Source organism: Oncorhynchus tshawytscha, unplaced genomic scaffold, assembly GCF_018296145.1.
Source record: "Oncorhynchus tshawytscha isolate Ot180627B unplaced genomic scaffold, Otsh_v2.0 Un_contig_4271_pilon_pilon, whole genome shotgun sequence".
Lineage (NCBI taxonomy): Eukaryota > Metazoa > Chordata > Actinopteri > Salmoniformes > Salmonidae > Oncorhynchus > Oncorhynchus tshawytscha.
In genome coordinates, this window is record NW_024609745.1 from 186,858 (window position 1) to 202,360 (window position 15,503).

At 46.1% G+C, this 15,503-nt stretch overlaps 1 protein-coding gene across 12 annotated transcripts in view; it reads right to left on the reverse strand.

The window, feature by feature from the left end:
* Positions 1–15,503, reverse strand: part of neo1a (neogenin 1a) — a 231,512-nt gene that overhangs the window by 33,900 nt on the left and 182,109 nt on the right. For all 12 annotated transcript variants that reach the window (XM_042317506.1, XM_042317500.1, XM_042317498.1 and 9 more), the window contains exons 9-12: positions 14,715–14,869; positions 9,254–9,402; positions 2,832–2,970; positions 2,613–2,662 (exon numbers count right to left, since the gene is read on the reverse strand). In XM_042317506.1, coding sequence (XP_042173440.1) covers positions 2,613–2,662; positions 2,832–2,970; positions 9,254–9,402; positions 14,715–14,869 — 493 coding nt within the window. The remainder of the gene's footprint in view (positions 1–2,612; positions 2,663–2,831; positions 2,971–9,253; positions 9,403–14,714; positions 14,870–15,503) is intronic.

Consider the following 15,503-nt stretch of genomic DNA (forward strand, 5'->3'; position numbering starts at 1 on the left):
GCGAGAGAGAGAGCGATGGATTCAGGTCCTTAGCTGCAGGCCCTGCAGTGCACTGTGGGATGGTGTGGAAGGAGGGAGGAGAGATACTGTAGACTGGGTGTGTGTGTGTGTGTGAAGGGATGGGTGGGGGGAACTCAGCGTGAGAGAGGAGTTAATTAACACTACCCCACTGTCGCTCACACACACAGGCGCGCCAACATTAACACACATCTGTAAGTTGGGGGAACAGCACTAATTAAATCTGTGCTAAGTGTGTTCAATTAGTTCATTTCCATTTTCTTATAGTGCGTTCTTATTTCAGCTACATTCTGTCCCCTCACCCCTTCCCCTTCCCCCTTCTCTAAAATACAAGTTAAATTGAGGGGGGTTGTGGTTCACATGTTGAGACTACACTTCCCCTTGTATGTTAGTTTTCACCCCTCAGGCCTGGCTGACTGACACGGCCCACAGGACAGAGCAAATTAAACCATTAAAATGACAAATTGCATTTTGTGTTTTAATCTAATTAGAAATGTATTTTATAATGATATTCATCCATATAAGGCCATTCATTACTGGTATCAAACAGTAACATACAGGACAAGTCTGACAAAGGAAGAACAAAGTAAAACCTGATCTGATTGACCAGTAAACAGAACAAATAAGGTCACAAACCAGTTCTAGATGCAAGTCAGACTGAATCCATTTCTAAATACGTTCTACTATAGTGGTACTAAATACACCGCCCATCTCTATAGTGGTACTAAATACAGCCCCCATCTCTATAGTGGTACTAAATACACCCCCCATCTCTATAGTGGTACTAAATACAGCCCCCATCCCCCATCTCTATAGTGGTACTAAATACACCCCCATCTCTATAGTGGTACTAAATACATTCTGTCCCCTCCCCCATCTCTATAGTGGTACTAAATACACCCCCATCTCTATAGTGGTACTAAATACACCCCATCTCTATAGTGGTCACTAAATACACCCCCCATCTCTATAGTGGTACAAATTAAACCATCTCTATAGTGGTACTAAATACCCCCATCTCTATAGTGGTACTAAATACATCCCCCCATCTCTATAGTGGTACTAAATACACCCCCCATCTCTATAGTGGTACTATCTCTAAGTGGTACTAAATACACCCCATCCCTAAATACACCCCCCATCTCTATAGTGGTACTAAATACACCCCCCATCTCTCTAAAGCCCCCATCTCAGTACTAAATACACCCCCATAGTGGTACTAAATACACCCCCATCTCTATAGTGGTACTAAATACACCCCCATCTCTATAGTGGTACTAAATACACCCCCCATCTCTATAGTGGTACTAAATACACCGCCCATCTCTATAGTGGTACTAAATACACCGCCCATCTCTATAGTGGTACTAAATACACCGCCCATCTCTATAGTGGTACTAAATACACCCCATCTCTATAGTGGTACTAAATACCACTATAGTGGTACTAAATACACCCCCATCTCTATAGTGGTACTAAATACACCCCCATCTCTATAGTGGTACTAAATACACCCCCATCTCTATAGTGGTACTAAATACATCTCTATAGTGGTACTAAATACACCCCCATCTCTATAGTGGTACTAAATAACCCCCCATCTCTAAATACTAAATACACCCCATCTCTATAGTGGTACTAAATACCTCTATAGTGGTACTAAATACACCCCATCTCTATAGTGGTACTAAATACACCCCGTCCATCTCTATAGTGGTACTAAATACACCCCGTCCATCTCTATAGTGGTACTAAATACACCCCGTCCATCTCTATAGTGGTACTAAATACACCCCGTCCATCTCTATAGTGGTACTAAATACACCATCTCTATAGTGGCCCATCTCTATAGTGGTACTAAATACACCCCGTCCATCTCTATAGTGGGTCCATCTCTATAGTGGTACTAAATACACCCCGTCCATCTCTATAGTGGTACTAAATACATCTCTATAGTGGTACTAAATACCCGTCCATCTCTATAGTGGTACTAAATACACCCCGCCATCTCTATAGTGGTACTAAATACACCCCGCCCATCTCTATAGTGGTACTAAATACACACCGCCCATCTCTATAGTGGTACTAAATACCCCACCCATCTCTATAGTGGTACTAAATACCCCGCCCATCTCTATAGTGGTACTACATACACCCCCATCTCTATAGTGGTACTAAATACACCCCCATCTCTATAGTGGTACTACATACACCAAGCAGCAAGAGGTCCTCACTCAGTTTAACACATCTCCATGTGCTGCAACAGCAAGAGCTCCTGACTCCTGGCTCATTCACAAACGGACACTAGTGAGCTGGATAGAAAGCCTTCCTGTGTGAGATGAGCCTCTAGATGTGTGAGGCAGTAGGAGTTGTGATAGAGAGAGACGAAAGCCTTCAGACAGGCCCAGTCTCCAGCCGCTTACTGGGTGGATCGATACAGGGTTCAAGCACAACGCTAGCAGTCTGTGTGTGAGCTGAGCCCACTGACAAGAGCTAATGGCATGGAAAACAGGGTTAGGCCCACAGCTATCACATCACCTGAGAGGTAGGGAGAGTGTCTGCGTGCTAAAGAGAAGTGGCTGACTTTTGCTTACCTTTGAGTTGTGAACTTCCACAGTGAGGTTTTGAGGAGGGGCACTGGGGACTGTAGGGGTAAAAACAAGGTGTTTTACTCTTTAGAACTCAAGAGAGATCACCTCAACACACCAGGTCTTTAACATCTTCCTCTTCAGAAAGGAGACTGCCCGTTGTGATCTACGCATTTCTCCTATGAGAGAGGAAGAGTTCCGCTCCTTCATCTGCCCCCTGCTTACCATCAGACAGGGTGGTGACGGTGATGTCTCCTGTGGACACTCCCGGACCGTGCTTGTTGAAGGCCACCACTCTAATGCTGTACTCTGTGAACTTCTTCAGACCCATCAAGGTGTAGGACAGAGCTCCAGCGTCTATGTCCTGAGAGGTTGAGAAGAGAGGTGGTACACAAAGTTAAGTAGTGCTTCTGTAGATTTATTTTGTACTTCTCCTTGTTTTGTACTACTACTACCACCACCACCATCACCACTACCATTACCCCCACTATCACTACCCCCACCACCACTACAACCACCACTACTACTATCACCACCGCTACTACTACTATCACCACCACTACTACTACTATCACCACCACTACTACTACTACCACCACCACTACTACTACTACCACCACCACTACTACTACCACCACCACCACTACTACTACTACTATCACCACCACTACTACTATCACCACCACTATTACCACTACCACCACCGCTACTACTACTATCACCATCACTACTACTACCACCACCGTTACTACTACTACCACAACTACTACTATCACAACTACCACTACCACCACTGCTACTACTACCACCACCACTATTACCACAACTACTACTACTATCACCACCACCACTCTCACCATTACTACTACTACCACCACCACCACTACCACAACCCCTACTACTATCACAAGTACCACTACCACCACTGCTACTACTACCACCACCACTACTACTATCACCACCACCACTCCCACCGTTACTACTACTACCACCACCACAACTACTATCACCACTACTACTACCACCATCACTACTACTACTACCGCCACTGCTACTACCACCACCACTACTAATAACAAATACCACTACAACTACCACTACTACTATCACCACTGCCATCACTACTACTACTACTACCACCACTACTACTACTACTATCACCACTAACACCACCACCATTGCTACTACTACCACCATCATCGCCACCACCACCATTACCACTACTATCACCACCACCACCATCACCGCTACTACTATCACCACCGCTACTACTATCACCATTACCACTATTACTATCACTACTACCACTATCACCACTACCACCACTACCACTACTACTACTACCACTATCACCAATACCACTACCACTGCTACCACCACTACTACTACTATTACCACCAATACTACTACCACCACCACTATTACTATCATCACCACCACCACTACTATCACAACTACCACCACCAGTACTACTACTATCACCACCACCACCAGTACTACTACTATCACCACCACCACCAGTACTACTACTATCACCACCACCACCAGTACTACTATCACCACCACCACCAGTACTACTACTCCTATCACCACTACTACCACAACTACCACTACTACCACTACTACTATCACCACCACGACTACTATCACCACCACGACTACTATCACCACCACTACGACCACCTTTGCTACTACTACCACCACCACCACCATTATTACTGTCACCACCACTATCAACACCAAGTCACTCGGCTCCGTCATATCTTCACATGGTCTCTCCCATCATTGCCATGCGGATGACAACTACTTTCCTGCTTCCTCCCTTCTGACACCTACACTACCGTTCAAAAGTTTGGGGTCACTTAGAAATGTCCTTGTTTTGTCCATCAAAATCACATCAAATTGATCAGAAATACAGTGTCGACTAGTGATGCACCGATATGACATTTTTGGCCGATACCGATACTGATATTTTCCTTGCGAAAACCACAATACCGATAAGCATTCTAGTACAGTTAAATAGTTAACACACATGGACGCAGCGGTCCAAGGCACTGCATCTCAGTGCAAGAGGCGTCACTACAGTCCCTGGTTCGAATCCAGGGTGTATCACATCGGGCCGTGATTGGGAGTCCTATCGGGCAGCGCACAATTGGCCCAGCATCGTCCGGGCCGTCATTGTAAATAAGAATGTGTTCTTAACTGACTTGCCTAGTTAAATAAAGGTTACACACACACAACCCAAAAAGTTATTTTGTTGGCATTTATGCATGTCCCATTACCAGTAAAACATAATCAAAACCTATTTCTTTCACTTACTTGCTGTGCTGTTTTGTTGTTCATTTGTTCAGTCGTTTAATAATAAATAATAAATAACATGACAATCTTTTCAGTAGCTATAGTTAGCTAGCTAACATCTAAATAACCCTAATTCACAAGAGAGTTCTTATTTCATTAATGGTGGACCCATCATGTGAAGCTAGCCACAATAAGGATTAGCCACAATAATGGACTTTGCGATTAGCCTTCAAAATAAAAGTATGGCATAATTCTACAATTTGTATTAATTTGCATCACTGTCAATGGCATACTTTTATTTTGAAGGCAAACCGCAAATTCCACTATTGTGCCTAATCCGTATTGTGGCTAGCTTCACAACACATACCCTGGTCAAGGTCGAGCCTCACTAGCCAGATGAAGCTAGCTGGCTGCTTATAACTTTAGCTTTGGGAAACAGGGTTAAGTAGCTGGCTAGCTATTTATTTTCATGAACTGAAGTTCAATTTTAATAGGCGAACAACAAGTGGCAACCTAGCTAATACTTACTCACAAGGAATCATTGCTAAGAATAATGAAAATGACTGCAGTTTTTAGGCTGGTTGTATTGGTGCTAGCTAGGTACCAAGCTAAAGCTAGCTACCCCAGAAGTTGGTCGAACAAATGATGCTTTATTACTAACGCGGTATGGTAAACACATCGTTCGTGGCAGATGTTTGCAGACTTTTTAGTACAGCTTTGACAGTGCTACTGTATCTTTTTTGACACGCAAAAAAGACCCAAACGGCTTTCCATAGTATGTATGTCGTGAAGCTAATAGTGACGCTATTACAGTGTAACTCCGGTAGGGCAACATCTGAAAAATAGCGCACTTGGTAGTTTGTACCGGTGTTCGACCAGTCGGCGAAATCCAACATCACCTAGAGAACGTTTGATTGTCAAGGGCAATGAATTCCATTATCTTGGCTTTAATGGATTTCCCCTTTGAGTTGTCTCACTGAAATGTTTTTACTTTTTAAAATGACTTGTTGACTGCTCGATCCACACAGCAGACATTGTGGGCTAGGTTAGGAATGCTGTGTTGAACTTATAACATTTTACGTGGCGCCATTACGTCATGTACCTTCGTTATATAGGTATGCACGTAAGCTTTACATCAGTTTGTACATCAGGCGTTAAACTAGACATCGGCCGATACTGATGTTGGCATTTTTTGCGAATATTGGCTGATTACGATGTGTTCACTGATATATCGTGCATCCCTAGTGTAGACATTGTTAATGTTGTAAATGACTATTGTAGCTGGAAACGGCTGATATTTAATGGAATATCTACATAGGTGTACAGAGGTCCATTATCAGAAACTCCTGTGGCAGGTTGAGTTAGCTAATCCAAGTTTATCATTTTAAAAGGCTAATTGATCATTTGAAATTATGTTAGCACAGCTGAAAACTTGTACTGATTAAAGAAGCAATAAAACTGGCCATCTTTAGACTAGTTGAGTATCTGGACCACCAGCATTTGCAGGTTCGAGTACAGGCTCAAAATGTCCAGAAACAAAGGACTTGCTTCTAAAACTCGTCAGTCTATTTTTGTTCTGAGAAATGAAGGCTATTCCATGTGAGAAATTGCCAAGAAACTGAAGATCTCATACAATGCTGTGTACTACTCCCTTCACAGAACAGGGCAAACTGGCTCTAACCAGAATAGAAAGAGTGGGAGGCACCGGTGAAATTATCTTGCTCTTTTTGTCAATAATAATCTTATCATGTACAGTCGTGGCCAAAAGTTTTGAGAATGTGAAAATTAATATTTGTCAAAGTCTGCTGCCTCAGTTTGTATGATGGCAATTTGCATATATTCCAGAATGTCATGAAGAGTGACCAGATGAATAGCAATTAATTGCAAAGTCCCTCTGTCATGAAAATTAACTAAATCCCCCCAAAACATTTCCACTGCATTTCAGCCCTGCCACAAAAGGACCAGCGGACATGTCAGCGATTCTCTCGTTAACACAGGTGTGAGTGTTGATGAGGACAAGGCTGGAGATCACTCTGTCATGCTGATTGATTTTGAATAACAGACTGGAAGCTTCAAAAGGAGGGTGGTGCTTGGAATCATTATTCTTCCTCTGTCAACCATGGTTACCTGCAAGGAAACACATGCAGTCATCATTGCTTTGCACAAAAGGGGCTTCACAGGCAAGGATATTGCTGCCAGTAAGATTGCACCTAAATCAACCATTTATCAGGTCATCAAGAACTTCAAGGAGAGTGGTTCAATTGTTGTGAAGAAGGCTTCAGGGCGCCAAAGAAAGTCCAGCAAGCGCCAGGACCGTCTCCTAAAGTTGATTCAGCTGCGGGATCGGGGCACCACCAGTACAGACCTTGCTCAGGAATGGCAGCAGGCCGGTGCGAGTGCATCTGCACGCACAGTGAGGCGAAGACTTTTGGAGAATGGCCTGGTGTCAAAAAGGGCAGCAAAGAAGCCACTTCTCTTCAGAAAAACCATCAGGGACAGACTGGGGTAAAGTTATTTTCTCTGATGAATCCCCTTTCCAATTGTTTGCGGCATCCGGAAAAAAGCTTGTCCGGAGAAGACAAGGTGAGCGCTACCATCAGTCCTGTGTCATGCCAACAGTAAAGCATCCTGAGACCATTCGTGTGTGGGGTTGCTTCTCAGCAAAGGGAGTGGGCTCACTCACAGTTTTGCCTAAGAACACAGCCATGAATAAAGAATGGTACCAACACATCCTCAGAGAGCAACTTCTCCCAACCATCCAGCAACAGTTTGGTGACAAACAATGCCCTTTCCAGCATGATGGAGCACCTTGCCATAAGTCAAAAGTGATAACTAAGTGGTTCGGGGAACAAAACATCGATATTTTGGGTCAATGGCCATGAAACTGCCCAGACCTTAATGCCATTGAGGACGTGTGGTCAATCCTAAAGAGGCGGGTGGACAAACAAAAACCCACAAATTCTGACAAACTCCAAGCATTAATTATGCAAGAATGGGCTGCCATCAGTCAGGATGTAGCCCAGAAGTTAATTGACAGCATGCCAGGGCGGATTGCAGAGGTCTTGAAAAAGAAGGGTCAACACTGCAGATATTGACTCTTGCATCAACTTCATGTAATTGTCAATAAAAGCCTTTGACACGTATGAAATGCTTGTAATTATACTTCAGTATTCCATAGTAACATCTAACAAAAATATCTAGACACTGAAGCAGCAAACTTTGTGGAAATTAATATTTGTCATTCTCAAAACTTTTGGCCACAAATGTAGGCTATACACACATTGTATCTGCGAGCTGTTGTCTATAGTGCACATGCCACGACCAGAGTTGGCACATTCACTATATACATTTTGTGTGACAAAACCATCAGTTGTTGGAAATGCGATAGAAACACTTAACTTTTTTCCCCTTCTGTTATTTTATGGGCACTACGTCATCACGCACAGCCTTTTATCCGCAACAAGTCAATTTGATGGAAACAGTTATCTGGTGGGAAAATGCGCATATTGTTTTGATGCAGATTTTTTATTATTTTTTGCATAAAAATCTGTTGTCAATTGGATGGAAAACTAGCTACTTATTTAAAAAATCCCCTTCTATTTGGGTACTGCCCTAATCTTTGTCCCTGGGTAGTAAAACCACAGTGCCTAACTGTTCAACTGAAGTCAGGCGCGCCATTGTGACAGCTTCCTCCCTGTAGACATGCCACTTCCTGAAGCCTTCCCCGTCGCTGCCTCAATAATTCATCCACTCCAACACCCCGTTAGCTACCCTGTTCTCTGGATTCAACCTTTGTTCCTCTCTTTTCAGATAAAGAGATAGTCAGATAAGCCTCTTCTCTTCCTGTCAGCCTCTCTCTCTCTCTCTCCTCTAGGGAGCGAGGGACGGCAGCAGCAACAGCATCATTACTCGTTGTGCTGGCTGACATTTCATCCATTATCATATTAAAGGCTCTTTAACGCCTGGCTGGTTGGGCTGGCAGGGCTGGATGACTCAGGAGGCTGTGCTGCGGTGCGCTGCACTGTGGCCTGCTGGGAGACTGGGGAATGGGGAGGGTGGTGCTGCCAGCTATCTGATAGAGTGGGAATAGAGCAGAGGCTTTGGAACTTCAGGGGAACAGGAGTTCAAGGCAGTCTACTGGGCTGTGACCGAGCTGGGACACTTCAATGGGCTATATCGTGCTGATGCTAAGCCGGGAAAAGCAACGGTTCATTTCACTGTTCTGTTTTGCTTGTTTGCAGTCTTGTTGTTATATCATCACAAGACTAATCTCTCTCATAGAATATGATGGATCACTATTTCAACATATAGAGCCATCTAACTCCACCACCCATCACACTGGGTCTTACCTGTTCCAGGTCCAGACCCTTCTCCATAAAGTAGACCTTGTAGGTGAGGACGTCTCCGTTACCAGTGAGGGGCGTGTCCCAGCTGAGGGTGACGGAGGTGGGTGTGGTCGACACAGCCTGCAGGTTGGGGGCGGGGCCAGGAACTTGCACTGGAAACACCAAAGGATACAGCGGACACTTAGTATGAATCCCCAAATAAAAAGACACAGGAAGGCATTTCCCCCCCAAATCTCAATATTTGTAATTTTTTCATATGTAAGCCACATCATATAACCACACTTGCACAAAACCACACTCTCATTCAATCACTTGGAGACAATTCTGTCCCAATTTGAAAGACTGCCATTTTGGAATGTCCCCCTGTTTTTTTCTTAAACCGCAAAAGCCTGACACACGCTGTGGTCATTTCCCCACATCATCCCACCAATCCCTCTAGCATGGTATTGCAGTAGGTTAGAGGGGGGAGCGGGGACAGACAAGGTCATGCTTGGTTTACAGAGGAATTTATTTGAAGTATTAAGTTAATTGGAATTGGTTAGCCGAGAGAGAGCGGCTGGGACTAAACCAAGTGGTTGAGGAGGGAGAGGGGTGTTTCCATTGTTGTTTGCTCTGCAGGGACGTGGGTCATTACATTCAATTAATAGCTCTGGTGCCGACCGGCGTAGCTGTTTAACACAAGACTGTGGTAGCAGGTGCTGAGAGCCACACATCTACTAGAGGATGTAGTCTCTAGACGGATAACGATAGGGTCTGAGAAACTGAGCTGTGTGGCAAATGTAATGCATCATTAACCATACCTGGTCCTCAAGAGAGAACTTCTGTGGTGTTTAGGATGATGTGTGTATGCATGTACACTACTGTTCAAAAGTGTGGGGGTCACTGAGAAATATCCTTGTTTTTGAAAGAAAATCAAATTTTTTGTCCATTAAAATAACATCAAATTGATCAGAAATACAGTGTAGACATTGTTAATGTTGTGAGTTTCAGAAGAAAGGTCTTTGTTTCTAGCCATTTTGAGGCTGTAATCGGACCCACAAATGCTGATGCTCCAGATACTCAACTAGTCCAAAGAAGGCCAGTTTTATTGTTCTTTAATCAGAACAAGTTTTCAGCTGTGCTAACATAATTGCAAAAGAGTTTTCTAATGCTCAATGAGCCTTTTAAAATGATAAACTTGGATTAGCTAACACAACGTGGCATTGGAACACAGGAGTGATGGTTGCTGATAACGGGCCTCTGTACGCCAATGTAGATATTCCATAAAAAATCTGCCGTTTCCAGCTACAATAGTCATTTACAACATTAACAATGTCTACACTGTATTTATGATCAACTTGATGTCATTTTAATGGACATTTAAAAAAAAAAAGTTATTTCAAAAACAAGGACATTTCTAAGTGACCCCAAACTTTTGAATGGTAGTGTATATACAGTACGAGTCAAACGTTTGGACACACCTACTCATTCAAGGGTTTTTCTTTATATTTTAAAACTATTTTCTACATTGTAGAATAATAGTGAAGACCTAAAAACTATTAAATAACACATTCATGTAGTAACCAAAAAAGTGTTAAACAAATCCAAATACACTGTATATACACACACAAGGAACCTACAGCAGTGTTTTAACAGACCATGTGGATTCTACATGTAATACAAACTACGCCTTTGTCCATCAAACATGGAAAATACTTGAGACCCCAGTTTCACTGACAAATACCCCAATTCTTCTCTAAGGGAAAGAAACATGTACCGTTGCTGTGCGTTAGCTGCAGATATGCCTGGCAGTACACGGAGGCTCTCATTTCTCAGTATATATAGTAGGTGTCTGTAAGATATATACAGTGAGGGATGCAGTGTGGTCGGTCCAGGTCGGGTACTTGGAATCAGGTCAACAGTTTAAACCTTCATTTATAACCTAGAAGAGATGCTGTCAGACAGACAGACAAATTTGTCCCTGGCACTGGCTACCCCTTTGCTATCCCCACGGGTAGTTAGGCTCCCGCCGGCACACATTATGGAGTGCCAGGTGCAAAGGACACAGGTAGAGAGGCAGAGACTGACCCAGAAACTGGGCAACAGCCGAGCCATGATGGTGGGAGAGAGGAGGAGAGATGAATAGGCTGAGCCGTGAGGGAGAGAGAAGTAGAGATGGATAGGCTGAGCCGTGAGGGAGAGAGGAGAGATGGATAGGCTGAGCCGTGAGGGAGAGAGAAGTAGAGATGGATAGGCTGAGCCGTGAGGGAGAGAGGGAGATGGATAGGCTGAGCCGTGATGAGGGAGAGAGAAGGAGAGATGGATAGGCTGAGCCGTGATGGGGGAGAGAGGAGAGATGGATAGGCTGAGCCGTGAGGGGAGAGAGAAGGAGAGATGGATAGGCTGAGCCGTGAGGGAGAGAGAAGTAGAGATGGATAGGCTGAGCCGTGAGGGAGAGAGAAGTAGAGATGGATAGGCTGAGCCGTGAGAGGAGAGAGAGAGGAGAGATGGATAGGCTGAGCCGTGAGGGAGAGAGAGAGGAGGAGAGATGGATAGGCTGAGCCGTGAGGGAGAGAGAAGTAGAGATGGATAGGCTGAGCTGATGAGGGAGAGAGAAGTAGAGATGGATAGGCTGAGCCGTGAGGGAGAGAGAAGGAGAGATGGATAGGCTGAGCCGTGATGAGGGAGAGAGAAGGAGAGATGGATAGGCTGAGCCGTGATGGGGGAGAGAGAAGGAGAGATGGATAGGCTGAGCCGTGAGGGAGAGAGAAGTAGAGATGGATAGGCTGAGCCGTGAGGGAGAGAGAAGGAGAGATGGATAGGGGAGAGAGAAGGAGAGATGGATAGGCTGAGCCGTGATGAGGGGGAGAGAGAGGAGAGATGGATAGGCTGAGCCGTGAGGGAGAGAGAGGAGGAGAGATGGATAGGCTGAGCCGTGAGGGAGAGAGAAGTAGAGATGGATAGGCTGAGCCGTGAGGGAGAGAGAAGGAGAGATGGATAGGCTGAGCCGTGATGAGGGGGAGAGAGAAGGAGAGATGGATAGGCTGAGCCGTGATGAGGGGAGAGAGAAGGAGAGATGGATAGGCTGAGCCGTGATGGGGAGAGAGAAGGAGAGATGGATAGGCTGAGCTGAGGGAGAGAGAAGGAGAGATAAATAGGCTGAGCCGTGTGGGAGAGAGAAGGAGAGATGGATAGGCTGAGCCGTGATGAGGGAGAGAGAAGGAGAGATGGATAGGCTGAGCCGTGATGAGGGGAGAGAGAAGGAGAGATGGATAGGCTGAGCCGTGATGAGGGAGAGAGAAGGAGATGAGATGGATAGGCTGAGCCGTGATGAGGGAGAGAGAAGGAGAGATGGATAGGCTGAGCCGTGATGAGGGAGAGAGAAGGAGAGATGGATAGGCTGAGCCGTGATGATGGGGAGAGAGAAGGAGAGATGGATAGGCTGAGCCGTGATGAGGGAGAGAGAAGGAGAGATGGATAGGCTGAGCCGTGATGAGGGAGAGAGAAGGAGAGATGGATAGGCTGAGCCGTGATGAGGGGAGAGAGAAGGAGAGATGGATAGGCTGAGCCGTGATGAATAGGCTGAGCCGTGAGAGAGAGAAGGAGAGATGGATAGGCTGAGCCGTGATGGGGAGAGAAGGAGAGATGGATAGGCTGAGCCGTGATGAGGGAGAGAGAAGGAGAGATGGATAGGCTGAGCCGTGATGGGGGAGAGAGAAGGAGAGATGGATAGGCTGAGCCGTGAGGGAGAGAGAAGGAGAGATAAATAGGCTGAGCCGTGTGGGAGAGAGAAGGAGAGATGGATAGGCTGAGCCGTGATGAGGGAGAGAGAAGGAGAGATGGATAGGCTGAGCCGTGATGAGGGAGAGAGAAGGAGAGATGGATAGGCTGAGCCGTGATGAGGGAGAGAGAAGGAGAGATGGATAGGCTGAGCCGTGATGAGGGAGAGAGAAGGAGAGATGGATAGGCTGAGCCGTGAGGGAGAGAGAAGGAGAGATGGATAGGCTGAGCCGTGATGGGAGAGAGAAGGAGAGATGGATAGGCTGAGCCGTGATGAGGGAGAGAGAAGGAGAGATGGATAGGCTGAGCCGTGATGGGGAGAGAAGGAGAGATGGATAGGCTGAGCCGTGATGAGGGAGAGAGAAGGAGAGATGGATAGGCTGAGCCGTGTGAGGGAGATGGAGAGAGAGGGAGGAGAGATGAATAGGCTGAGCCGTGAGGGAGAGAGAAGTAGAGATGGATAGGCTGAGCCGCGAGGGAGAGAGAAGGAGAGATGGATAGGCTGAGCCGTGATGAGGGAGAGAGAAGGAGAGATGGATAGGCTGAGCCGTGATGGGGAGAGAGAAGGAGAGATGGATAGGCTGAGCCGTGATGAGGGAGAGAGAAGGAGAGATGGATAGGCTGAGCCGTGATGAGGGAGAGAGAAGGGAGAGATGGATAGGCTGAGCCGTGATGAGGGAGAGAGAAGGAGAGATGGATAGGCTGAGCCGTGATGAGGGAGAGAGAGGGAGAGATGGATAGGCTGAGCCGTGATGAGGGAGAGAGAAGGAGAGATGGATAGGCTGAGCCGTGTGAGGGAGAGAGAAGGAGAGATGGATAGGCTGAGCCGTGATGAGGAAGAGAGAAGGAGAGATGGATAGGCTGAGCCGTGAGGGAGAGAGAGAAGGAGAGATGGATAGGCTGAGCCGTGATGAGGGAGAGAGAGAGGAGAGATGGATAGGCTGAGCCGTGAGGGAGAGAGAAGGAGAGATGGATAGGCTGAGCCGTGATGAGGGAGAGAGGAGGAGAGATGGATAGGCTGAGCCGTGAGGGAGAGAGGAGGAGAGATGGATAGGCTGAGCCGTGATGAGGGAGAGAGGAGGAGAGATGGATAGGCTGAGCCGTGAGGGAGAGAGGAGGAGAAATGAATAGAAGGGTGTTCACCTCCACTGTGCCATGGAGGGGGAAGCCTTTAGCATGTCTACTGTAGAGCTGTGAGGGGAAAACGCTCCAGTCACAACATCCTAAAAAGGCCTGGTATACACGGTGAATGGATACAGTGTCAAAGTTTTGTATACACTGTGAATGGATACAGTGTCAATGTTTGACGGAGGAGGTATTACGGATTGGAGAACTGGAAGGAAGGAGGATGGATTTTAATTCAGCCTGCCTACCATACCCCACTATACACACACACCCTTCTTCCTCAGCCACAGTATGGGAGGCCATGTTTAAACACACACCTCTCTCACAAACACACACACACACACCTTTCTTCCTCAGCCACAGTATGGGCGGTCATGTTTAAACACACATCTCACACACCTCTCTCACACACACAGGTAAGTAACTGGAAGGAAATGAACAACCACTACAGAGGATGTTTCTACGGCCTAGAGAGGAGCGCGACAGTGGGGTGGTCTGGGTTCATGTTTATCCCTGTGTAAGTGTTTATGTTTGTTTGTAGAGTATACAGTATGTTTGTCTGTGTGTGTGTGTGTTTTACCTTCACCCTGGGTGGCCACCTTGAGGACGGCAGAGCTCTCTCCCAGGCCGTTCTTGTTGTGTGCCACCACCCGGAACTTGTACTTGGAGTCGGGCATCAGGTTCTGAATGGTGACCTGCATCTCACCTGGCCGACTGGTGTTCAGGATACGCTCCCTGAGACACACACACACACAACAGCCCAGTTAGTGTACACACACTATCAACAGCCCAGTTAGTGTACACACACTATCAACAGCCCGGTTAGTGCACACACACTATCAACAGCCCGGTTAGTGCACACACTATCAACAGCCCGGTTAGTGCACACACTATCAACAGCCCAGTTAGTGCACACACTATCAACAGCCCAGTTAGTGTACACACACTATCAACAGCCCAGTTAGTGCACACACACTATCAACAGCCCAGTTAGTGTACACACACTATCAACAGCCCAGTTAGTGCACACACACTATCAACAGCCCAGTTAGTGCACACACACTATCAACAGCCCAGTTCAACAGTGTTACACACACTATCAACAGCCCAGTTAGTGTACACACACTATCAACAGCCCAGTTAGTGCACACACTATCAACAGCCCAGTTAGTGTACACACACTATCAACAGCCCAGTTAGTGTACACACACTATCAACAGCCCAGTTAGTGTACACACACTATCAACAGCCCAGTTAGTGTACACACACTATCAACAGCCCAGTTAGTGTACACACACTATCAACAGCCCAGTTAGTGTACACACACTATCAACAGCCCAGTTAGTGTACACACTATCAACAGCCCAGT